A 25,219-nucleotide genomic window follows, 5' to 3' on the forward strand; every position below is an offset into this window, starting at 1 on the left:
AATTCCTGGTTTTAAAACATTTCTATCCTTCCAGTTTGTTCCGCCTGGGATGTCCATGCACTGAGAGGGCCCTGTCTGGGGGGATATGAGTGTACTTGAATGTTTGCATTTTTCTGAAATCTTAATCCCAAACATTTCTACTGTCAGTTCATGAACACATCTCAGGGGAAAGGTTTGCTTTACTACCTGAGTTTTATTTGAAGGCACTGCTGGGGCTGTGTTCTAACCCAGACTGAGCCCATGTCCTTAAGTCAGCCCAGCTGGAAAGCAGGGGCCATGCTTTTGGCAGGCTTTCAGGTCCCACCCATAGAAGATCCTAAGTAGTTAGATTGGAAAGACTAGTAGTATTAGCTACTATACCTAAACTGAACTGTCCAGAATGGAAGTTGGAGGTATTTTAAGCCCTTTATAGCAAAATACATTAATTATTTTTGTAAAATGCTGAATATTTTGGAAGGGACTGGAGTCCAGTGATTAGCACAAGGACCTGCAATTATCTTGTTGCATGAGTTTCAACAAAACATTTTATCTCCTTGTGCCCCAGTTTTCCCATCTGCAAAATGAGGCTAGTAACACATCCATAATTATAAAGTGCTATGAGACCTAGGGCAAGAATCACTCAAAAAAGTATTAAATATCATTATACAGTCTTTATAATTAAAACAATACTGAATGATTATACAGCCCAGAGCCCATTTTTACGTGTGATTTTTCCCTTCACTTGGTCGTTTCATAACTTTCATAAGTTCTGCACAGTTCACTTGGAAATTCACTGTATGAAATTGTTATGAAATTTCTGAACTCTCAAAGCTCTTCATCCAGTATGAGGCATTAGCCATTTTCACCAGATATTTTGTTTTTTAACTTGTCCTCCTTAATGACTGATTAGAACCTCAGGCAGCCACAGGGACAGAGAGATAGCGAGCTTTAGTCGGTTGCCTGCGTGCATCAAAATCAAATATCGTTTGCTGGTTGGAAGAAACAAAGCAAGGTGGTTTGGTTTGCTTTTCTGGATGCTTTTTCCTGTGGTTAGAAATACAGAAGAAATGAAGCTGTGCAAAAGTATTCCCTTTGTTCCTATACTTCCTTTTATTCTGTTAGTGTCAGGTGAGTGAACGTTTTTTGTTCTTTTTACTTGTTTTCTTGTTGGTTATAAATTATCGCTTTTGCTTTAACTCACCTCCTGATTTTGTGTAGACATACTGGATCCCTATTAGATCTGTGTTAAATATCAGTCAGTAGCAATAGCATACTGATGTTTAACCACTGTGTATTAACATATTGTAGTGCTAGAAGTATTGCTGAATAGGCTCAGAGGGCTATCCGTGTTCGTCAGTAGCTTCAGACAAAAACAAGCAGTCCTAATCACTGGAGCCAAGTCTCTTCCAAAGTAGTCAGCATTTCATAAAAATAATGAATATACTTCTCTATAAATGGCTTAAAAATACCTCCCACTTCCAAATAATGTGTTAGTCTTTAAGGTGCTACAGGACTGCTTGTTTTTAGAAGTATTGCTGTATATATTATACCTCCATCAATCAGGTTTTGTAATCACTGTGATAGCACTCATGGAATGGTGTGGCAAAACATAGTTATTTTGCAAGTGTAATGTACATGGCACCTCTGTAGTGATTAATCTCAAACCAACAATGGAGGCATGCTATTTAAAAAGAAATTCAGTGGAAGCACAAGACAGCCACCACCATCTTTTTGCAACTTTAAACATTTTATTTTCAATAGTATGAAGCACACGCAAACGTTAACTAACTGCTTGCTAAATTAACTCTCAATATGTGTAGCATAGTGGTGACAAACTGCAGCTATACGGGTATTTTTCTTTCCAGATGGAAGCAGAGTGATAATCCCACACAGTGTTGTGTGTTAGAACTAAAGCAAAACAGGAAAAATGTTTTCATGGGGGAAGTAAGCACAGGCCATTTAGACATGAAGCAATTGGCTTCATGTTCTTGGAGTTTCATTCCTCTACCTTTGTCCACTCAGCTGTAAATCCCAAAGTGCTGTTGATTGCCGCAGCAGGCAATGAAGTCTTTTGCTGTGAGAAACCTTGGTACCTCTCTGTGGCTAAGTCTAGATGGTGCCCTAACCTCAAAAAAAGCTATGCAATTTGCGCTTTGCAAATTGAGAACCTTATTTCGAGCCTATTTCAAAATAGGCTATTTGGGCATATGGCGCTGTCTAAATGGTGCTACATGCTGGAATGAAGCCCTATTTTGAGGCATCCCGGTAGTCCTCATACAGTGAGGTTTACAGGGATGCTGGAATAGCGCACCCATTATCTTGTGAACTGTTCTGAGACAACAGGTACACTGCATAGACAGGGGCAGTTATTTTGGGATAAATAGTGCCTGCTGTGTAGCCCTAGCTCTCATGAAATTTCCACTCACTCTTACTAGTGATGTTATTAGGGCTCAATATTTAGGAGTTTACAAGGAGTATTTGCTGGTGAATGGCAGGGGACTGTGACCCTGCCACAAGCCATGTCTGAGGAAAGATTTTTAAATGCAGTGCTTGAAGGATGGCTGTGTTTGGCACTTGTGAGAACTAATAATCCTTTTTCCCCTGAATTTTAATCACGGTTTTGACTCCTTGGTTACATAGGGCTAGAACCTACCGTGAGCTGTGTTGGTGAACATGAGGAGAAAAGGGACCTTACTCACTGCCTCCGCCCTCACCTCACAAATTCTGTAGTATTCAGGAACTCCACCTAGCCCTTAGACAGGAGCTAGGAAGGGAGGTTGGGCTCGTGCACCCAGCTGCCACATGGGAACATGGTCTCCCTTCTAGCACACATAGTGCACTCCAGAGCACTTGCTGTTCCTTTTCAAAGGAGCAGGCAGGTGCACCTGACTACACATCCCTGAGGACTGCCCTGTGGAACTGCCTAAAAGATAGTCATGGAACAAGCTGTGTCTCCCAGCCCCCTTGTTCTTCTTTGCAGCACTGACAAGACATGATTTTTCTCTGCTACTGAACAACATACACAGACTGCAAAGGGGTGGAGCATATTCTGAATCTAGCCACTGACAACTCCCGAACAAAGTCCGTGTTTAGTAGTGAAGGTAGTTACCCATTGGAACTATTTTCCAAAGGTGGGGGAGGAGTCTCTATCCCTGGCAATTTTTAAAATTAAGACTGGATGCTTTTTAAAATGTTACTCTTTAGTGCCAAAGGAATGGGGGGTGCAGAATTCTATGGCTTGTGTTACACAGGAGATCAGACTAGATGATCGCAATGGTCCCCTCAGCTCTATGAATAGGGAAGCTCACAATACCAGTCTCTATGCATACTCTTCACCCCCACGACCCAAACTAAAAAATGTATCTCCAGCACAGTTTTAACCACCAAGAGTGAGATGTCAATGGAGTCCATAGGGGCTTAGTGGTGGCTATTGATATTAAATTTTGAGGAGTAAAGGGACTTCGAAGTTGCCCAAGCACTTCGAAGTACTGACAGGTGAGCCATGGATAGATGCGAGCTGGCACGTCGAAGTTAACACTTCGAAGTTGCCACAGGAGGTGAAATTTGCTTAATGAAGTGCTGCGTATGCACCGCAGCGCTTCATTAATAAACTCCCAACACCCTAATTACCAGCCTTCCTTCGAAGCAGGGAGCTAGTGTAGACACAGCCTTAAAACTGTAGTCCAGTGTTTGTTTTCTCTTCCTTCTACTTATCTAACTTTTCCTTCCCTCTGTTTATCTTAATTTCTCTCTTTCTTCATCGCCTTTTCCGTTCTTCATAATGAATTTCGCTTATGCAAATACTAAATGAGACAAGGGACTCGTAGAAATAGTAATATGTGATTGAAGTGTGTATCATGGTGCTTACATTCAAGGAAGACGAATTCAAGTTGAATAAGAAACCTGAACTGTGCCTGCTTGACTTTGCAATTTTAACATTTTAACCTAGATTTTTGCATGCAGTTTCTTATCCTTTTAAAAACACAGGCATAAAAACCACAACAAAATGATTGTGGAACAATACTGAGCCTCCTATCTGTCATTAGCCGGGCTGTAACCCTAAGAGCCACAGCCCAGAGCTTTAATATATGAAGCAATGGAATCCATGGGAGCAGTAACAGGTTATCTTCTATGTGAACAAGGCAACAGATGGAACTGGACATGACGCTTCGTCAGAGCTTTGCAGCTGTTTGCTAGGTACCAATGGAATTAGGAAATCTTGCGTCTAGATCAGGTGCTGGAAGGGAGTGTATAATAGTGGTCCCAGATATTTCTGTCTCTGTGTCTGCTGTAGTTTTATCTGCCCATGTCCTTTAACATGTACCCCACAGTTTGTCTCCTCCCCACTCCTACGTTATTCCCAAAACCTCCCAGGGTTGTGCACAGAAATATAACTATGATCCCTTTCAGGAGCTTCCCCACCCTGCCTCTGATCTCAATTCTCGCTCCCCCCCGCACACTGCCCCAACTCTAGCCAGAGCTTGCTGCCCTTCCCACAGTCCCAGGGCTGGCATAAGCTCACTCTCCCTAGCACTGCAGCCCTGGGGCTGGAGGAGTTCTGTACCCCTGACAATTACAGGTGTAAGAGGGAGATTGCTGCAGCTTGCTCCTGATGCCCCTGCTTGCCCATCTCTGGCCCTGCAGGATTTGGGTCAGGCGACTTCACCCTTCCTGGGCACCATCATAACACCACCAAGTATTGAGAAGTCTTTCTGCTCATAGTTCTGCTGTCTGGTACCACAGCAGCTCCCAGTAGGCAGTAGGAACAAGTATGGGCAGGTCCTGCTCAGTCTTTGTAGCCCTGAGTTAGGAGATGCTGCTGAACACGTGCAAACCGAGATTTCATCAGTGGTTTATAACTCAGGCAGATCAGACAGATTTTCACAGACATGGAAGGAGACACAACCCCAGCACTAGTGTGACCCTTTCCAAATGTCAGGTTCTTGCTCCAAAGCATGTGGGTGCTAGACTGTCCAGAAGAGAAGATTGTAAGGATTTCAGTCGTCAGGCGATTAAAAAAATTAATCACAGTTAATGGTGCAATTAACCACACCTTTAAACAATACTGGAATACCATTTATTTAAATATTTGGGATGCTTCCTACTTTTAAAAGATATTGAATTTAATTACAACACAATAAAAAGTGTAAATTGCTTACTATATGTTTATTTTTATTACAAATATTATCACTGTAAAAGCATAATACATTAAATCCACCTAATACAAGTACTATAGTATAAACACTTTGAACCTGTAATTGTAGAATTATGTGTAAAAATAACTGGACTGAAAAATAAAAGCAATATAACTCTTTAGAGCCTACAAGCCATGCAGTCCTACTTCTTGTTCAGCTGATCACTAAAATAGGCCAGTTTATTTACATTTGCAAAAGATAAAGCAGCTCACTTCTTGTTCACAATGTCACCTGAAAGTGAGAAAGGACATTTGCATCGCATGCTTGTATCTAATGTTTCAAGATATTTAAATGCCAGATGTGCCAAAGAGTCATATGTCCATTTGTGCTTCAACCACCCTTTCGGAGAACATGTGTTCTTTTGATGATGGGTTCTGCTCAGTAATGATGCTGACTCAGCTGCCACCAGCAGAAGATTAATTTTCTTTTTCAGTGGTGCGGTTCTGTAATTTCTGCAGCCAAGTGTTGCTCTTTTAAAACTTCTGAAACGTGCTCCACACCTTGTACTGCTCAGATTTTGGAAGGCATTTCAGATTCTTAAATATCGGTTTGAGTGCTGTCGTTAGCTTTAGAAATCTCACGCCATTACTTGCTATGTGTTTTGTCAAATCTGCAATGTATGTGTTCCTAAAACAAATGTCCTGAGTCATCACCAGAGATTCTATAGCATGAAATGTATGGCTGAATGTGGATAAAATACAGCTGGAAATATGTAGTTCTTCCCCCAATGAGTTGAGTCACAAATTTAATTCCTGAATTATTCTCTTAACGCATGTCATCACCTCTGGAACGGTGAATGAAGTATGAAAGACACATGAATATTTAATATATTTGGCACATGAATATGCAATATTGACGATAAACGTCCCATGTAAATGCCTGGTTTCACTTCCTGGTGACATTGTAAATACGGTAGACCCTTGCTTTGTGCAGACTCAACTTACAGTTTTTCATATTAACACGAGTCAGTCAGGGGACACCCTACTTTATTGTACCCCACCTCTCTGCTTACCCCACGCTGCCAGCTGGCTCAGGGGTTCCTTAGGAAGCACCTTTTGCCTTGCAGATGCCCGGTGCTCTGACACCGAGGTGGAGAGGGCCGAGCTCGGACGGGGCTGCCCAGGGCCAAGCCATGCCGCAGCTGGAACTGCTGCCACCAGAGCAGCCCTGGGGCTGACCCACACTGCGGCTGGAGCTATCCAGGGCTCCAGCACTGCGGCTGGAGTGTCTGCAGTTGGAGCAACCCTGAAGCCAAGCCATGCTGTGGCTGGGGGAGGGCAAGGACACCGTGGCTGCACTGCACAACTAGCTGCTGGAACAGAGGCTCCAGCCACCTGCTTCCCCCAGCTAGGGAAATTCTGCAGATAATCCCAACCCTCCCTTCCTCCCTCCCCGATTTATACAAAATTTGATTTATGTGGAGGTTGCCCAGGGTGCAACCTCCACGTAAATCGAGGGTTTACTGTAAGCAGTTTTTGAGTGTAGGTACGTAACCACCCCCAAAAAGCTACATATGTGAGTTGCACTTTCATGACGAGACTGAGCTTGTTTATCTTTTTTCAATGGAAATATATGTATCCAAAATCATGTAAAGTACTGTACACTTTGTATCCTGTGTTGTAACTGAAATCCATATAGTTGAAAATATAGAAAAACATCCAAAATATTTCATACATCTCAGTTGTGAGTCTATGTTTTACCAGTCTGCTTACAACTGCAATTGAGCACAATTAATTTTTGGGTTAATCACTGAAGTTAACTGCGATTAATTAACAGCCTATGTAAGACTATTTTGCCCATGGGTAAAATGATGCATTTTCGTCCTTAACCTTGTTCTATAAATGGCTAAACCATTTCAGCTGAAAATGCTTTTATATATGGAAAAAAAAAAAAAAAGCCTTCACCCTGAATCATTAAAGTATGGCAAAATTATAAAAGCAGGTAGAACCAGAATCTCATAAGTAAGGTATCAAGCCGTCTTAATACAAGGCAGTACTTCAGCCCCCCGCCCCCAGTGATAAATAACTGTTTTCTTTTAACATCCTGAGTGCACTTGGTTTTATAGAAAGGATGCTATTGATGGAGCTCCTAATGATGACCATCAACAGAGTGACCATCACTGCAGAGGCCAGCGTGGAGGCCAACACAAAGGCCACCATGCTAGAGGTCAACATGGAGACCTCAACACCAAAGGGCAGCACAGAGAACAGCACAGCAGAAGCCAGCGCAGAGGCTGGCACAACAAAGACCAGCACAGACACCAGCATGGTGGAGGCCAGCACAGTGAAGGCCACAGCAGAGGCCAGCACACCAAAGGCCAGCACAGACACCAGCACAGCGGAGGCCAGCACAGAGGCCGGCACAACAAAGGCCAGCACAGACACCAGCATGGTGGAGGCCAGCATAGTGAAGGCCAGCACGGAGGCCAGCATAGTGGTGGCCGGCACACCAAAGGCCAGCACAGCGGCAGGAATGGCAGCCAGCACGGCAAAGGCCAGAGCGGAGGTTGGCACGATGAAGGCCAGCGCAGAGACTGGCGTCGGAAAGGCCAGCATGGCAGGGCCAGGGACTGTGAACACAATGGTGAATTTGAGTGGTCCTGCAGAGCCTAGAGGTCAGTCGCGGATTAACAGCCAACACCCTTCAGAAAAGATTGTTGAAAACTTTTTTTTCCTTATTATTAAAGCTTGTTCTTTTGAAGAGCAGCTGCAGAAATGTTTCAGGTTGGGGAATAAGCTCCCCAAGCTATCGATGTCACCAAAATCGCAAATAAATAGCTAGTAATAAATAAAATAAAGAGGGGTTCAGTATTTTGGTGAAGAGCTAGGCAATTTTTGTGAAAAATTTTCAGTATATTATTTTTGTTTCTTTTGAATTATTGTGTGGAAAATGTTGCCAGTTCCAACCAGTTCTACTTGGGATTTAAAACAAGGAGATGGGACATAGTCTGAAATGATAAACTAAATCCTGTGGCCTAACATAAAGATGAGCTATCATGTGCCTCTCCCCTTGTCCCATGGTATGAAGACCAGCTTTAGCTCATTGGCAGTGTTCCCTGGAAGCTGTGCAGCCTCTTCGGACAGTGTCAGGTGCCAAGCGCTCACCGCTAGGTTTTGTGTTTCTGCTAGGGGTGCACACTCACATGTGCCTTGGTGCACACAAAATTTATTCTGCACATAGATGGAAAAAAAGCTGCACATGGATGGAAAAAGTCAGAGGCAACTTTGCTCATTAGTAATGGATTATAATGAATAGATATTTGTATTGCATTGGAAGGGAAAGCAACTTTCAAGAGTCAAGCCTCATTGAACTAAGAGCTGTGTAAACACTTAAGAGATGATCCCTGTCCCTCAATTAACTAGCAATCTAGACAAAAGATATATGGCAGGAGGGGGAAATGGGATGCAGCGTAAAAGCAAAGTGGTCAGCAATTAGAAGTACACAATAATTAATTGCTGGAAGGGAAATTACTGTGTGTGGCAGATAAATTACCTATTATTATTTGTTGTGGTAACTCCCACCTCACCTAGACACTGTACAAACAAAAAAGACTAGGGCTCTGCTGCTAAACAGCCTATTTTCCCCCTCAAAATTAAAATTGTTGTATTTGTTTATTTTTCATAGGCAAAGGACTGCTAATACCTGCATCAGGTATGTAATCAACCTTAATATATGTATTTCCACTTTCTTTCTGTCATGTGGGTTTCTTTTACCATTGCTAGTTTTGAACCAGAGAAATTATATTGCATGCCCACGATGGCTTGAAAGGAAATGTGTGTATGATGGAAATTTTTTAAGGTCCTTTTCTATTTAAACACAAACCTTAATATAGCTGTTGTGTAAGCATCTGACTAATAAAAATGCCACTGTGCTATATCAGCAGGCAGCATCTCCTGAAGTAAAGGTTGACCCTCTCTCGTCCGGCACCCTCAGGCCCCAGTCAGTACTGAACAAGAGAATTTGCCAGACAACGGGAGGTCAATATTGTCTAACACATCACCAACACTTCCACTGCTTACTGGGCTCTTAGAAAACAATAAGAGGTCCTGTGGCACCTTATAGACTGACAGATATTTTGGAGCATAAGCTTTCTGGGGCAAAGACCCGCTTCATCAGATGCGGGGGGGGGGGGGGGCATTCAGAGGGTATTTAAAGAGTGGGTTCCCAGTAGAAGGGAGGGCCAGAACTGACAAGGTCTATTCAGTCAGGGTGGAAATAGCCCATTATCATTAGTAGGTATCAAAAGAGCAAAAAACAAGTCGGACCAAATGGTGGGGGTGGGATGTGGCCCATTGTTAGCATCTAATGTGGAGATGTTAACACCCAGGGCAGAGAAGCTGCTTTTGTAAGGAGCCAGCCACTCCCAGTCACTGTTTAATCCTTGGTTTATGGAGTCAAATTTGCAAATAAATTGCAGCTCAGAGATTTTTCTCGCCATTTAATTTTTGAAACATCTTTGTTTTAGGCCTGCTACTTTTAGATCTGTTACTGAGTGTCCAGGGAGACTGAAGTGCTCTCCCATAGGTTTCTGTACATTACTGTTCCTGACATCAGATTTATGTCCACTTATTTTTTTACATAGAGACTGTCCAGTTTGGCCAATGTAAATTGCAGTGGGGCATTGCTGGCACATAATGGCATATATTATATTAGTAGATGTGCAGGTGAAGCAGCCTCTGATGGTGTGGTTGAGGTTAGGTCCTGTGAAAAGGACTGAAGGTGAAAAACCCACTGAAATCAACATACTGCACAGATTATAGAAACTGAGGAACCACCTGATCAGCATCCTGTACAGCAAACAGGAAACGGTCAAAAGAGAGCTCTCAAATCTGGAGACCCTCATAAATCAACAACCTTCCATGCAAACCTTTATTAAAACAAGACAGGAGATTTACAATGCACATTCCTCTTTTCTACAGAAGAAAAAGGACTATAAGCTATATAAACTCCTACTTTCCACATGGGGCTACAACAGCAGAACGGCCTGGATCTCTGGACCAGACCAGGGGGATGCCCACTTCTTTGCGCCCTGGGGAGGGTCCTGGGGCCCCTCGGATTGCTTCCTTGAAGGCCCAGGGGAGACTCGGGGGGGCGGGGGGGGCCTGTGGCTCAGCCATAATGTTCCCAGGTGTGGCTGTGAGAGCACGCTGGGGAAGGCCGTGAAGCACACAGGTGCTCCCATGCTCAGCTCCTTGCTGTGGAGCTCTCCTGCCTCCCTGCAGCTTTAAGAGGGCCTGGAGGCAGCAAACATAGAGCGCTGATTGCTGTGGACAGGCTGTCCACTGAGCCACTTCTATAGCATCCTGGAGGCCTCTTCTGATGACAGAAGACCATCCATTATGCCCACACCTGACTTTTATGGACAGATGTATCTCCACAGTGGCATTCCTCCTCGTAGTACGCGGGGTACGGCCGTGGACAAAACCGCTCCAGTCTGTCAATTTACTGTCGACAGGAAGCACTTTTCAATATGGCTAGGCCCCGAGTTTTGTCAACAAAACAGCCATTTTGTCCGCAAAACCCTGCAGTCTAGACAGCCTGAGTGTCTTCAAGGATGAGCTTGGTAAGTGTGTAGAGGAAATCGTATGATGAGCCTGACCTGACCTGCGAAGGCAGGCATAGTCACCATGTTGATTTCTGTGCTCATCAAGATTTTTTGTAATGTTTCACTTTCAGTTGAAGGCCAAGATTTCACTATATGATATACTTGTTCTATTTTGTGCTATTATGTCCCACAAATGGATGCATTTGTTTTGTTCCCTTTCCTGTTGACTCATAGTAATTGGTGCTATTTGTTTTGCTTACTCAGTGGTAGCAAGTGGCATTGTGATATGCACCGCAGCGCTTCATTAATAAACTCCCAACACCCTAATTACCAGCCTTCCTTCGAAGCAGGGAGCTAGTGTAGACACAGCCTTAAAACTGTAGTCCAGTGTTTGTTTTCTCTTCCTTCTACTTATCTAACTTTTCCTTCCCTCTGTTTATCTTAATTTCTCTCTTTCTTCATCGCCTTTTCCGTTCTTCATAATGAATTTCGCTTATGCAAATACTAAATGAGACAAGGGACTCGTAGAAATAGTAATATGTGATTGAAGTGTGTATCATGGTGCTTACATTCAAGGAAGACGAATTCAAGTTGAATAAGAAACCTGAACTGTGCCTGCTTGACTTTGCAATTTTAACATTTTAACCTAGATTTTTGCATGCAGTTTCTTATCCTTTTAAAAACACAGGCATAAAAACCACAACAAAATGATTGTGGAACAATACTGAGCCTCCTATCTGTCATTAGCCGGGCTGTAACCCTAAGAGCCACAGCCCAGAGCTTTAATATATGAAGCAATGGAATCCATGGGAGCAGTAACAGGTTATCTTCTATGTGAACAAGGCAACAGATGGAACTGGACATGACGCTTCGTCAGAGCTTTGCAGCTGTTTGCTAGGTACCAATGGAATTAGGAAATCTTGCGTCTAGATCAGGTGCTGGAAGGGAGTGTATAATAGTGGTCCCAGATATTTCTGTCTCTGTGTCTGCTGTAGTTTTATCTGCCCATGTCCTTTAACATGTACCCCACAGTTTGTCTCCTCCCCACTCCTACGTTATTCCCAAAACCTCCCAGGGTTGTGCACAGAAATATAACTATGATCCCTTTCAGGAGCTTCCCCACCCTGCCTCTGATCTCAATTCTCGCTCCCCCCCGCACACTGCCCCAACTCTAGCCAGAGCTTGCTGCCCTTCCCACAGTCCCAGGGCTGGCATAAGCTCACTCTCCCTAGCACTGCAGCCCTGGGGCTGGAGGAGTTCTGTACCCCTGACAATTACAGGTGTAAGAGGGAGATTGCTGCAGCTTGCTCCTGATGCCCCTGCTTGCCCATCTCTGGCCCTGCAGGATTTGGGTCAGGCGACTTCACCCTTCCTGGGCACCATCATAACACCACCAAGTATTGAGAAGTCTTTCTGCTCATAGTTCTGCTGTCTGGTACCACAGCAGCTCCCAGTAGGCAGTAGGAACAAGTATGGGCAGGTCCTGCTCAGTCTTTGTAGCCCTGAGTTAGGAGATGCTGCTGAACACGTGCAAACCGAGATTTCATCAGTGGTTTATAACTCAGGCAGATCAGACAGATTTTCACAGACATGGAAGGAGACACAACCCCAGCACTAGTGTGACCCTTTCCAAATGTCAGGTTCTTGCTCCAAAGCATGTGGGTGCTAGACTGTCCAGAAGAGAAGATTGTAAGGATTTCAGTCGTCAGGCGATTAAAAAAATTAATCACAGTTAATGGTGCAATTAACCACACCTTTAAACAATACTGGAATACCATTTATTTAAATATTTGGGATGCTTCCTACTTTTAAAAGATATTGAATTTAATTACAACACAATAAAAAGTGTAAATTGCTTACTATATGTTTATTTTTATTACAAATATTATCACTGTAAAAGCATAATACATTAAATCCACCTAATACAAGTACTATAGTATAAACACTTTGAACCTGTAATTGTAGAATTATGTGTAAAAATAACTGGACTGAAAAATAAAAGCAATATAACTCTTTAGAGCCTACAAGCCATGCAGTCCTACTTCTTGTTCAGCTGATCACTAAAATAGGCCAGTTTATTTACATTTGCAAAAGATAAAGCAGCTCACTTCTTGTTCACAATGTCACCTGAAAGTGAGAAAGGACATTTGCATCGCATGCTTGTATCTAATGTTTCAAGATATTTAAATGCCAGATGTGCCAAAGAGTCATATGTCCATTTGTGCTTCAACCACCCTTTCGGAGAACATGTGTTCTTTTGATGATGGGTTCTGCTCAGTAATGATGCTGACTCAGCTGCCACCAGCAGAAGATTAATTTTCTTTTTCAGTGGTGCGGTTCTGTAATTTCTGCAGCCAAGTGTTGCTCTTTTAAAACTTCTGAAACGTGCTCCACACCTTGTACTGCTCAGATTTTGGAAGGCATTTCAGATTCTTAAATATCGGTTTGAGTGCTGTCGTTAGCTTTAGAAATCTCACGCCATTACTTGCTATGTGTTTTGTCAAATCTGCAATGTATGTGTTCCTAAAGCAAATGTCCTGAGTCATCACCAGAGATTCTATAGCATGAAATGTATGGCTGAATGTGGATAAAATACAGCTGGAAATATGTAGTTCTTCCCCCAATGAGTTGAGTCACAAATTTAATTCCTGAATTATTCTCTTAACGCATGTCATCACCTCTGGAACGGTGAATGAAGTATGAAAGACACATGAATATTTAATATATTTGGCACATGAATATGCAATATTGACGATAAACGTCCCATGTAAATGCCTGGTTTCACTTCCTGGTGACATTGTAAATACGGTAGACCCTTGCTTTGTGCAGACTCAACTTACAGTTTTTCATATTAACACAAGTCAGTCAGGGGGCACCCTACTTTATTGTACCCCACCTCTCTGCTTACCCCACGCTGCCAGCTGGCTCAGGGGTTCCTTAGGAAGCACCTTTTGCCTTGCAGATGCCCGGTGCTCTGACACCGAGGTGGAGAGGGCCGAGCTCGGACGGGGCTGCCCAGGGCCAAGCCATGCCGCAGCTGGAACTGCTGCCACCAGAGCAGCCCTGGGGCTGACCCACACTGCGGCTGGAGCTATCCAGGGCTCCAGCACTGCGGCTGGAGTGTCTGCAGTTGGAGCAACCCTGAAGCCAAGCCATGCTGTGGCTGGGGGAGGGCAAGGACACCGTGGCTGCACTGCACAACTAGCTGCTGGAACAGAGGCTCCAGCCACCTGCTTCCCCCAGCTAGGGAAATTCTGCAGATAATCCCAACCCTCCCTCCCTCCCTCCCCCGATTTATACAAAATTTGATTTATGTGGAGGTTGCCCAGGGTGCAACCTCCACGTAAATCGAGGGTTTACTGTAAGCAGTTTTTGAGTGTAGGTACGTAACCACCCCCAAAAAGCTACATATGTGAGTTGCACTTTCATGACGAGACTGAGCTTGTTTATCTTTTTTCAATGGAAATATATGTATCCAAAATCATGTAAAGTACTGTACACTTTGTATCCTGTGTTGTAACTGAAATCCATATAGTTGAAAATATAGAAAAACATCCAAAATATTTCATACATCTCAGTTGTGAGTCTATGTTTTACCAGTCTGCTTACAACTGCAATTGAGCACAATTAATTTTTGGGTTAATCACTGAAGTTAACTGCGATTAATTAACAGCCTATGTAAGACTATTTTGCCCATGGGTAAAATGATGCATTTTCGTCCTTAACCTTGTTCTATAAATGGCTAAACCATTTCAGCTGAAAATGCTTTTATATATGGAAAAAAAAAAAAAAAGCCTTCACCCTGAATCATTAAAGTATGGCAAAATTATAAAAGCAGGTAGAACCAGAATCTCATAAGTAAGGTATCAAGCCGTCTTAATACAAGGCAGTACTTCAGCCCCCCGCCCCCAGTGATAAATAACTGTTTTCTTTTAACATCCTGCGTGCACTTGGTTTTATAGAAAGGATGCTATTGATGGAGCTCCTAATGATGACCATCAACAGAGTGACCATCACTGCAGAGGCCAGCGTGGAGGCCAACACAAAGGCCACCATGCTAGAGGTCAACATGGAGACCTCAACACCAAAGGGCAGCACAGAGAACAGCACAGCAGAAGCCAGCGCAGAGGCTGGCACAACAAAGACCAGCACAGACACCAGCATGGTGGAGGCCAGCACAGTGAAGGCCACAGCAGAGGCCAGCACACCAAAGGCCAGCACAGACACCAGCACAGTGAAGGCCACAGCAGAGGCCAGCACAGACACCAGCATGGTGGAGGCCAGCACAGAGGCCGGCACAAGAAAGGCCAGCACAGACACCAGCACAGCGGAGGCCAGCACAGTGAAGGCCACAGCAGAGGCCAGCACAGAGGCCGGCACAAGAAAGGCCAGCACAGACACCAGCACAGCGGAGGCCAGCACAGTGAAGGCCACAGCAGAGGCCAGCACAGAGGCCGGCACAAGAAAGGCCAGCACAGACACCAGCACAGCGGAGGCCAGCACAGTGAAGGCCACAGCAGAGGCCAGCACAGAGGCCGGCACAAGAAAGGCCAGCACAGACACCAGCACAGCGGAGGCCAGCACAGTGAAGGCCACAGCAGAGGCCAGCACAGAGGCCGGCACAAGAAAGGCCAGCACAGACACCAGCACAGCGGAGGCCAGCACAGTGAAGGCCACAGCAGAGGCCAGCACAGAGGCCGGCACAAGAAAGGCCAGCACAGACACCAGCACAGCGGAGGCCAGCACAGAGGCCGGCACAACAAAGGCCAGCACAGACACCAGCATGGTGGAGGCCAGCATAGTGGTGGCCGGCACACCAAAGGCCAGCACAGCGGCAGGAATGGCAGCCAGCACGGCAAAGGCCAGAGCGGAGGTTGGCACGATGAAGGCCAGCGCAGAGACTGGCGTCGGAAAGGCCAGCATGGCAGGGCCAGGGACTGTGACCACAATGGTGAATTTGAGTGGTCCTGCAGAGCCTAGAGGTCAGTCGCGGATTAACAGCCAACACCCTTCAGAAAAGATTGTTGAAAACTTTTTTTTCCTTATTATTAAAGCTTGTTCTTTTGAAGAGCAGCTGCAGAAATGTTTCAGGTTGGGGAATAAGCTCCCCAAGCTATCGATGTCACCAAAATCGCAAATAAATAGCTAGTAATAAATAAAATAAAGAGGGGTTCAGTATTTTGGTGAAGAGCTAGGCAATTTTTGTGAAAAATTGTCAGTATATTATTTTTGTTTCTTTTGAATTATTGTGTGGAAAATGTTGCCAGTTCCAACCAGTTCTACTTGGGATTTAAAACAAGGAGATGGGACATAGTCTGAAATGATAAACTAAATCCTGTGGCCTAACATAAAGATGAGCTATCATGTGCCTCTCCCCTTGCCCCATGGTATGAAGACCAGCTTTAGCTCATTAGCAGTGTTCCCTGGAAGCTGTGCAGCCTCTTCGGACAGTGTCAGGTGCCAAGCGCTCACCGCTAGGTTTTGTGTTTCTGCTAGGGGTGCACACTCACATGTGCCTTGGTGCACACAAAATTTATTCTGCACATAGATGGAAAAAAAGCTGCACATGGATGGAAAAAGTCAGAGGCAACTTTGCTCATTAGTAATGGATTATAATGAATAGATATTTGTATTGCATTGGAAGGGAAAGCAACTTTCAAGAGTCAAGCCTCATTGAACTAAGAGCTGTGTAAACACTTAAGAGATGATCCCTGTCCCTCAATTAACTAGCAATCTAGACAAAAGATATATGGCAGGAGGGGGAAATGGGATGCAGCGTAAAAGCAAAGTGGTCAGCAATTAGAAGTACACAATAATTAATTGCTGGAAGGGAAATTACTGTGTGTGGCAGATAAATTACCTATTATTATTTGTTGTGGTAACTCCCACCTCACCTAGACACTGTACAAACAAAAAAGACTAGGGCTCTGCTGCTAAACAGCCTATTTTCCCCCTCAAAATTAAAATTGTTGTATTTGTTTATTTTTCATAGGCAAAGGACTGCTAATACCTGCATCAGGTATGTAATCAACCTTAATATATGTATTTCCACTTTCTTTCTGTCATGTGGGTTTCTTTTACCATTGCTAGTTTTGAACCAGAGAAATTATATTGCATGCCCACGATGGCTTGAAAGGAAATGTGTGTATGATGGAAATTTTTTAAGGTCCTTTTCTATTTAAACACAAACCTTAATATAGCTGTTGTGTAAGCATCTGACTAATAAAAATGCCACTGTGCTATATCAGCAGGCAGCATCTCCTGAAGTAAAGGTTGACCCTCTCTCGTCCGGCACCCTCAGGCCCCAGTCAGTACTGAACAAGAGAATTTGCCAGACAACGGGAGGTCAATATTGTCTAACACATCACCAACACTTCCACTGCTTACTGGGCTCTTAGAAAACAATAAGAGGTCCTGTGGCACCTTATAGACTGACAGATATTTTGGAGCATAAGCTTTCTGGGGCAAAGACCCGCTTCATCAGATGCGGGGGGGGGGGGGGGGGGGGCATTCAGAGGGTATTTAAAGAGTGGGTTCCCAGTAGAAGGGAGGGCCAGAACTGACAAGGTCTATTCAGTCAGGGTGGAAATAGCCCATTATCATTAGTAGGTATCAAAAGAGCAAAAAACAAGTCGGACCAAATGGTGGGGGTGGGATGTGGCCCATTGTTAGCATCTAATGTGGAGATGTTAACACCCAGGGCAGAGAAGCTGCTTTTGTAAGGAGCCAGCCACTCCCAGTCACTGTTTAATCCTTGGTTTATGGAGTCAAATTTGCAAATAAATTGCAGCTCAGAGATTTTTCTCACCATTTAATTTTTGAAACATCTTTGTTTTAGGCCTGCTACTTTTAGATCTGTTACTGAGTGTCCAGGGAGACTGAAGTGCTCTCCCATAGGTTTCTGTACATTACTGTTCCTGACATCAGATTTATGTCCACTTATTTTTTTACATAGAGACTGTCCAGTTTGGCCAATGTAAATTGCAGTGGGGCATTGCTGGCACATAATGGCATATATTATATTAGTAGATGTGCAGGTGAAGCAGCCTCTGATGGTGTGGTTGAGGTTAGGTCCTGTGAAAAGGACTGAAGGTGAAAAACCCACTGAAATCAACATACTGCACAGATTATAGAAACTGAGGAACCACCTGATCAGCATCCTGTACAGCAAACAGGAAACGGTCAAAAGAGAGCTCTCAAATCTGGAGACCCTCATAAATCAACAACCTTCCATGCAAACCTTTATTAAAACAAGACAGGAGATTTACAATGCACATTCCTCTTTTCTACAGAAGAAAAAGGACTATAAGCTATATAAACTCCTACTTTCCACATGGGGCTACAACAGCAGAACGGCCTGGATCTCTGGACCAGACCAGGGGGATGCCCACTTCTTTGCGCCCTGGGGAGGGTCCTGGGGCCCCTCGGATTGCTTCCTTGAAGGCCCAGGGGAGACTCGGGGGGGCGGGGGGGGCCTGTGGCTCAGCCATAATGTTCCCAGGTGTGGCTGTGAGAGCACGCTGGGGAAGGCCGTGAAGCACACAGGTGCTCCCATGCTCAGCTCCTTGCTGTGGAGCTCTCCTGCCTCCCTGCAGCTTTAAGAGGGCCTGGAGGCAGCAAACATAGAGCGCTGATTGCTGTGGACAGGCTGTCCACTGAGCCACTTCTATAGCATCCTGGAGGCCTCTTCTGATGACAGAAGACCATCCATTATGCCCACACCTGACTTTTATGGACAGATGTATCTCCACAGTGGCATTCCTCCTCGTAGTACGCGGGGTACGGCCGTGGACAAAACCGCTCCAGTCTGTCAATTTACTGTCGACAGGAAGCACTTTTCAATATGGCTAGGCCCCGAGTTTTGTCAACAAAACAGCCATTTTGTCCGCAAAACCCTGCAGTCTAGACAGCCTGAGTGTCTTCAAGGATGAGCTTGGTAAGTGTGTAGAGGAAATCGTATGATGAGCCTGACCTGACCTGCGAAGGCAGGCATAGTCACCATGTTGATTTCTGTGCTCATCAAGATTTTTTGTAATGTTTCACTTTCAGTTGAAGGCCAAGATTTCACTATATGATATACTTGTTCTATTTTGTGCTATTATGTCCCACAAATGGATGCATTTGTTTTGTTCCCTTTCCTGTTGACTCATAGTAATTGGTGCTATTTGTTTTGCTTACTCAGTGGTAGGAAGTGGCATTGTGATTCTTCTGGGCTTTATTGGTAGCCGAGTTATAAAAAAAAAAGTAAGTGTAAACTTTTCATATTTATTTTTATCTTTATTTAGGTCTTATAAATATTTATTTTACATTTAGATATTGATATTTTTGTGATTCTATTATATATTCAAAATGTTTTAAAAATTTCTACAGCGACTTCTTGGCTTTGCACTGTTCATTCTCCCATGACTTGATCTTCTCCTGAGAGTCTATCAGTGGACAACATCCTTAATCCTTTTAGGAGCTATGTATTTCCTGCTCTCTTGGTTACACAACACTCCTGGCTAATACTAGGCACTTTTGGGCTAATGGTAATCCCTGGTTTGCAACGCTAACCCCTTCTGAGCTATTTTTATATCACCAGAGGTTCTACATCAGCAGATGACAGTCCATCTGAAAATGTCACTGAGGCTAAGAGAATGTAGGCTATCCAGTTTCGACTACCTCTATAATTGTCTGAGCATGATAGGAAAGACACATGGAAATTTAATATTTTGGCACATTAGCATTTCAAGCCTTTTATCTGTAGCCTTAATATTAAAAAAAAAATTGACAACTACAGTAAACCTTCAAGTTACACAGGGGTTGCATTTCTGCGTAACTCAAATTTTTATTCAAGTCAAGCTGCAGCCTGGTTCCTGGCTCCCAGAGCTTGCAGGAGACAGGAAACTGACCATCCCAGTAGGACTGGTCTATTTCCTGGCTTCCAGAGTGGCAGAGAGCCTGGAACAAGAAGGAAGCCAGGGGGCAGCTGGTCAGTTTCCCGGGTCCTGCAAGTGATGGGGAGCTGGGAATCAGGCAGCAGCCTGGCTCCCAGCTCCCCTCCACTTGCAGATCTAGGAAACTGAGCAGGGCAGCAGCCTTGTTAAGTTTCCTGGCTCCAGCCAGTGGAGGGGAGGAAGGAACCAGGGGCAGCCTGGCTTCCAGCTCCCCTCTGCTCCTTGGAGCCAGCAAACAAACCAGGGCTGCTTCCCTGCTCAGTTTCCTAGATCTGCAAGTGGAGGGGAGCTGGGAGCCAGGCTGCCGCCTAGTTCCCATCTCTCCACCACTCCGGAGACTGGGAAACCTCTCCTGTAAGGGAGAGCAGCCTGACTCGCAGCTGCTGCCCCTGACAGAAAACTGCTCCTGTCAGGGACAGCAGTCGCATTAACTCAAGACACGAGCAACTTGCATGTCTTGAGGGTTTACTGTACAGAAATGATGAAGTGTGAACCATTTTAACATGACATGATATAACTAAAACTGAGCAGTGTGAAGAACCTACCTACTAGAACTGTGCGCTTCGCAAGCGTTCATGCCAAAATTTTCTCCAGTTTCAACTTCATGTCCCAACACCCTCAACCTCCAAATGAGACTCAGACAAAGTCATTTGGCTGCAGCACTAGAACGATGCCACATTAAGACCTGTGGGACTCAGAATCATTTCTGAATCTGGGCTGATGGGCCTTATTTTGTATTTGATTCTGTTACATGCCACAATGGAGTGTGTGAACCATCTTATTCTCAATTCATGTGAACTTTCAGTATGTTCTGTTTTTGTATCATTTTCAGATAAAGAGAAGAAATGAAGGCACTCGGACTTAACCATTTTAGATGTCACAATAAGACTTCATAGGGCTGAATCTTCAGGGATATTAAAACAGGTTGAAATTCAGAGAGATCCCCGCAATTCCAGAAAATGGCACGCTCAGTTGTGTAAGCTGCTTTTTAAATGGCACATTTAGTGTGTCCCAAAGCTAATCACAATAATCAGCAGAGATTGATTGGTGCTGGCTTCTACAAATCCCTAGTCATTGCCTGTGCCTGTTTGCTCATGGAAAAAAGATCCCTTTTAGTGAGTTAGTTAAGGGCCAAATTCCACCATTTGGGCACACTTCTGCATCAGCGTGTGGGGGAGGCATAACTGCTGTCCAGCATGCAGAAGAAACACGCCACAGCCCTTCCTCTTCTTGCCCTCCCTGCTCCCTTTAGGGTAGCAGTTCCCAACTGCTTCGAGACGGGGATCCATTTTGACAATTCAGGAAGACCTTGTGACCCAAGGCAATGCAAAAGAGAGGAGGTTCTCCCCTAGGAAAAATGCACCCCTCCCACCCCAGCTTAAACCCCTCTCAGCCCCAGACTTCCCCCCCCCGCACCCCCAGGCTTAAACCCCTCTCAGCTAGGGTTGCCAGAATTTTGGAAAACATATGCAGGAGATGCAATCCCACCCACAGGATCCCCAACCAGGGCATAAGATTTCCCTAAACCAGGGCCGGGACCCTGCTAGCCCTGCATCTGGGAGCTGGCTGGGGCACGGAGCTGTGGTTGGCAGTGCCAGCCATGGGATCCCTGGGCAGTGTGCAGGGGAACCCCCATAGCACCATCGCTTGAAACCATCTGGGGCACTTAGCCCTGAGTGGCTGCACCAGCCATAGGAGCCCTGGCTGGGACAGGCTAGGGGGAACCCCACAGCCCCTCAGCTTGAAGCCAGCTGGGGTGCTTAGCCCTGGCTGGCAGCACCAGCCACAAGGTCCCAGGCAGGGAGGGGGGGCAGGGAGACTCCCCCCTCCACAGCAACATGGTGGGATCCAGCTGGGGTGTGGAGCCCCAACAGGCTCTCAGCCCCCTCCGTCCACAGGTGTAAAACTGTCTAACCCTCCCACCCCGCCCCCCCAACCTCAGAGGAGAGTTCCAAGCTGCTTGTGCTGCCCCTGCTGCTCCTTCGCTGGGCCGCCTCCTTATCTGCCTGGCTCCCCACAGCCCTTCTCCTCCCTTCCCCCAACTGCAGCAGGGCAGTTCCCTGCCCTGCAGGCTTAAATGGCACTCAGTTTAATTGGTTTAATGGCTGGATCCCTCCTGCCGGCTGTTAAACCAATTAAATTGAGTTCCATTTCAGCACCATAAGGCAGGGATGAGGAGCCAAGTAGATACAAATAGCTCCTTAAAAGCCTACCCAGGGCCCCTTAGAAAAATCTAATGGTGACCCATGTGTGGGCCCTGACCCATAGACTGGGAATCCCTGCTTTAGGGGATTTGTGGGCCTGATGGTACACAGCAGAAAGGAGCAGTCCCTCTCTCTCCCTGAATATAGGGACTGGGATCTTTCTGGGCCCTTATGTGGGAACCCTGAAAGAGTAAGAGGCAAACTCCACATGCCCCTGCTCCAACCAATCATCTGCCTAAAAGCTGGCGATATTCTAGCCCTTCATTCTTTTAATGCAGTTTGTTTTATCATAACTGAACTAAGTAAAAGTGAATCTCAGCACAGTGCATTTCTATTGACAGTGTAACTGATGGTGATGCAGTGTTAAGACTGACATGTTAAGCTCACTGAAATCAGAAAATGTGAAGTGAAGGGACCAGAACCTCTGTGGGTACAAACTGATACAGCTTGCTGGGTTTAGGAACTGGTCCCATATTTCTGGAGACACCTTTCCACTGTTTCTTATCAGTTAATCAGCAAATGTATATCCGCAATAACACAAAGGCTGTGTCTACGCTTGCATTCCTCTTTCAACAGCGGTATCCAGCTGAGGGCAATAAAAATGCAAATGAGGTGCAGATTTACATATCTGCACCTCATTTGCATATTCTTTCAAGAGAAGAAGAGCAGTGTAGATGCGGCTCTTTTAAAAGTAATCCCCATCTTCAAAAGAACCCTTCTTCTCTTTTTTAATGGGAAGAAGGGTTCTTTTGCAAATGAAGTTTACTTGTCGAAGCACAGCATCTACATGCTTTTTCTTCTTTTGAAGACCCTCTTTTGAAAGAAGAATAGGCAAATGAGGCACAAGATATGTAAATCCGCACCTCATTTGCATTTTTGATTGCCCTCATTTGCACACCTCTTTCAAAGAGGAGTGCAAGTGGAGACACAGCCAAAGTGTTGTATTTGTTCATTGAATGCTATAAAAGAGTGTGTAGTTTTAACATGGAACCCCCTGATTCTGTATACCATGTTTACAGTCTTATAAACACAAAGTAAGAAAACAGTGTGGTTTCTTTCCTTTGCTAAATACCAATCAGGTTTGTATAATCCTAGATGGAAAAGCCCTTTGTCATACACGAGCCAGTCTACCTCTCCTCTTATACCACCTATACATCAAGAATGTCTCCATTGGAATTAACAAAGATATATCTGTGCGAAATGTAGTATAAAAGCATAGTCTGGCCCCTATATGTGCAAGCTGTAAATTAGAAACTCTTTATAGAGTAGGAATTATGGCTTTAATTGATGTCTTTCAGCTGCTGTGCTTCATAACAACAATATGACTCAAAGGCTAGATATCTTGAATTTCCTGAATTTTATAGAACAATGTAAGGGTGTTATTCCACTATCCTACTCTGAGTAGGCAGCACCTAAATTTACCTGCTTGTGTCAATGGAATGACACATGATTAAGTACTGTGCGGTGTAAGTACAGAATCTGTATACTTAGTCTTTGATGTGAAGTTGGCATAAAGTGGCAAGGTGTGAGGCAGGCTAATCCAGCAGGTATGGTTTTAAGCCAGCACTTGGGAGATCCCTGTTCCACCCAGACTTCCTGTGTGGCCTTTAGGCAAGCTACGAAGTCTCTCTAGGCCTCTGTTCCCCACAGAGGTCTTGTGAGGATAAAGACTGAGGTGCTAACGTTAACAGGCACCTTGCCAAATGTCTTATACAGAAAACCTAATCAGAGGTTTGGTCCAGTTTCGAAATCTGCTCAGATTGATATCTTCTGTCTTAATAAGAGTATGGAATTGCTTTATAACAGCTTTCAACAAGTAATCAACCTTCTATGAGGCTGCAAAATCTAAAGCATAGAAGTTCCTTGCATGAGAGGAAGAGTAGATGATATCTGTACCATAGAGGTGCAAAGTTCTGCAGCATTGAGGGAAAGAGGAATTTTACCTTTTATTTCAGTGGATCAGTATGGGCTTGGCTACACTACCTCCCTGCTTCAAAGGGAGGATGGTAACTAGGGTGTCAGGAGATTATTAATGAAGTGCTGTGCTGCATATGCAGCATTTCGTTAAGCTAATTCTCCCCCGTGGCAACTCCGAAGCATTAAACTTCAAAGTGCCGGCATGTGTGTAGTCGCGGCTAACGCTGCCCCTCTCTCCCTCCTCCCAACCCCCTCCCGGGCTGGTGCCTGGGCAACTTTGAAGTCCCTTTACTCCTCAAAATTTTGGGAGGATGGAGGGGTGCATTTTTCCCAGGGCAGAACCTCCTCTCTTTTGAAATGCTTTGGGTCACAAGGTCTTCCTAAAGTGTCAAAATTTTGAGGAGTAAGGGGACTTTGAAGTTGCCCAGGCAATTTAAAGTATCGGTGGGTTAGCTGTGGCTACAAGCAAGCCAGCACTTTGAAGTTTAACACTTCGGAGTTGCCGCAGGGGGCGAGTTAGCTTAACGAAGTGCTATCTCCCAACACCCTACTAACCATCCTCCCTTCGAAGTAGGCACAGTCTATGAGACTGATAACACAAAAGAGTAAATGAAAATGTTATCCATTTTCCCCCTGTTGGCTTAATGAATGATAGCTAAAACCTTCCTTTTGTGTAAACATGTTCTGATTTAAGGATGAGCTCATTACAAGAATTTTGTTTCAGTTGAGTCCTATTAAAACTGCAATTATAATTATATTTTCATTTCCACAAAAAGAATAAGTAGTTTTGGAAGAGCAGTCTGTCATTTTGTTTTTGCTTGAGATAGAGATTTGCAGATTTCAGGATATTTGGTTAAAGAAATGACATATTTAGTTTGGAATAATTGGAAGTTAAGCATACACTTACATGTTTAACTAGAATTTGTTGCGCTGTATGGTCCCATATTGCTGGTTTAAATGTTGCAGAAGCAGGTTCACAGCTATTTGTTCACACACCAGGAATTCAGATCAGCCATATTTGTGTCCTTTCTTATTTGCTGTTTACTAGCACTTGCAGGCATGGTGTTTCCTTTTGCAAATGTTTCTGGAATGGCTGTACTTTATGTAAACAATATTATTTGTGTACTAATAGGAGTATTTGCTATTGAATATTTGTGTCCTCCATTTCTTAGTGTCCTATGTAAAATGTTTGCATTCAGTGAACAATCAAAATCAATACTATATGACTTAGGTGATCGGTTCTACATGAAAAATAATGACTATCAAATAGCTGAACTATTCAAAGTTAAATATGGTTTGTCGTATTTTATTCATGCACACATTCCAGTATAATATGTACGTTAGGAGAAATCCAAATCATTCTGTGTAAAATTTGCAAAATGAAGAGAAAAAGAATGCTGGTTCCTCTGCAATAAAATAAGTCAACCAGCTCTAGCAACAAAA

At 44.4% G+C, this 25,219-nt stretch overlaps 1 protein-coding gene across 1 annotated transcript; it reads left to right on the top strand.

Moving 5' to 3' along the window:
• Window positions 1-955: 955 nt before the first annotated feature.
• Window positions 956-25,219, top strand: LOC142012638 (uncharacterized). The gene is made up of 7 exons (XM_074993262.1): window positions 956-1,107; window positions 7,240-7,788; window positions 8,799-8,825; window positions 14,682-15,701; window positions 16,712-16,738; window positions 18,902-18,963; window positions 20,488-25,219. Exons 1-7 carry the CDS (start codon window positions 1,014-1,016, stop codon window positions 20,518-20,520), a joined length of 1,812 nt encoding a protein of 603 aa, XP_074849363.1. The 5' UTR covers window positions 956-1,013; the 3' UTR covers window positions 20,521-25,219.

Source organism: Carettochelys insculpta, chromosome 4, assembly GCF_033958435.1.
Source record: "Carettochelys insculpta isolate YL-2023 chromosome 4, ASM3395843v1, whole genome shotgun sequence".
NCBI classification, from domain to species: Eukaryota; Metazoa; Chordata; order Testudines; family Carettochelyidae; genus Carettochelys; species Carettochelys insculpta.

Coding starts and splice junctions, on each gene's coding strand:
- LOC142012638 (XM_074993262.1), top strand. CDS start 1,014: ATGCTTTTTCCTGTGGTTAGAAATACAGAAGAAATGAAGCTGTGCAAA. Junction 16,739..18,901: donor ACTGCTAATACCTGCATCAG/GTATGTAATCAA, acceptor TTGCTTACTCAG/TGGTAGGAAGTGGCATTGTG. Junction 18,964..20,487: donor GCCGAGTTATAAAAAAAAAA/GTAAGTGTAAAC, acceptor TATCATTTTCAG/ATAAAGAGAAGAAATGAAGG.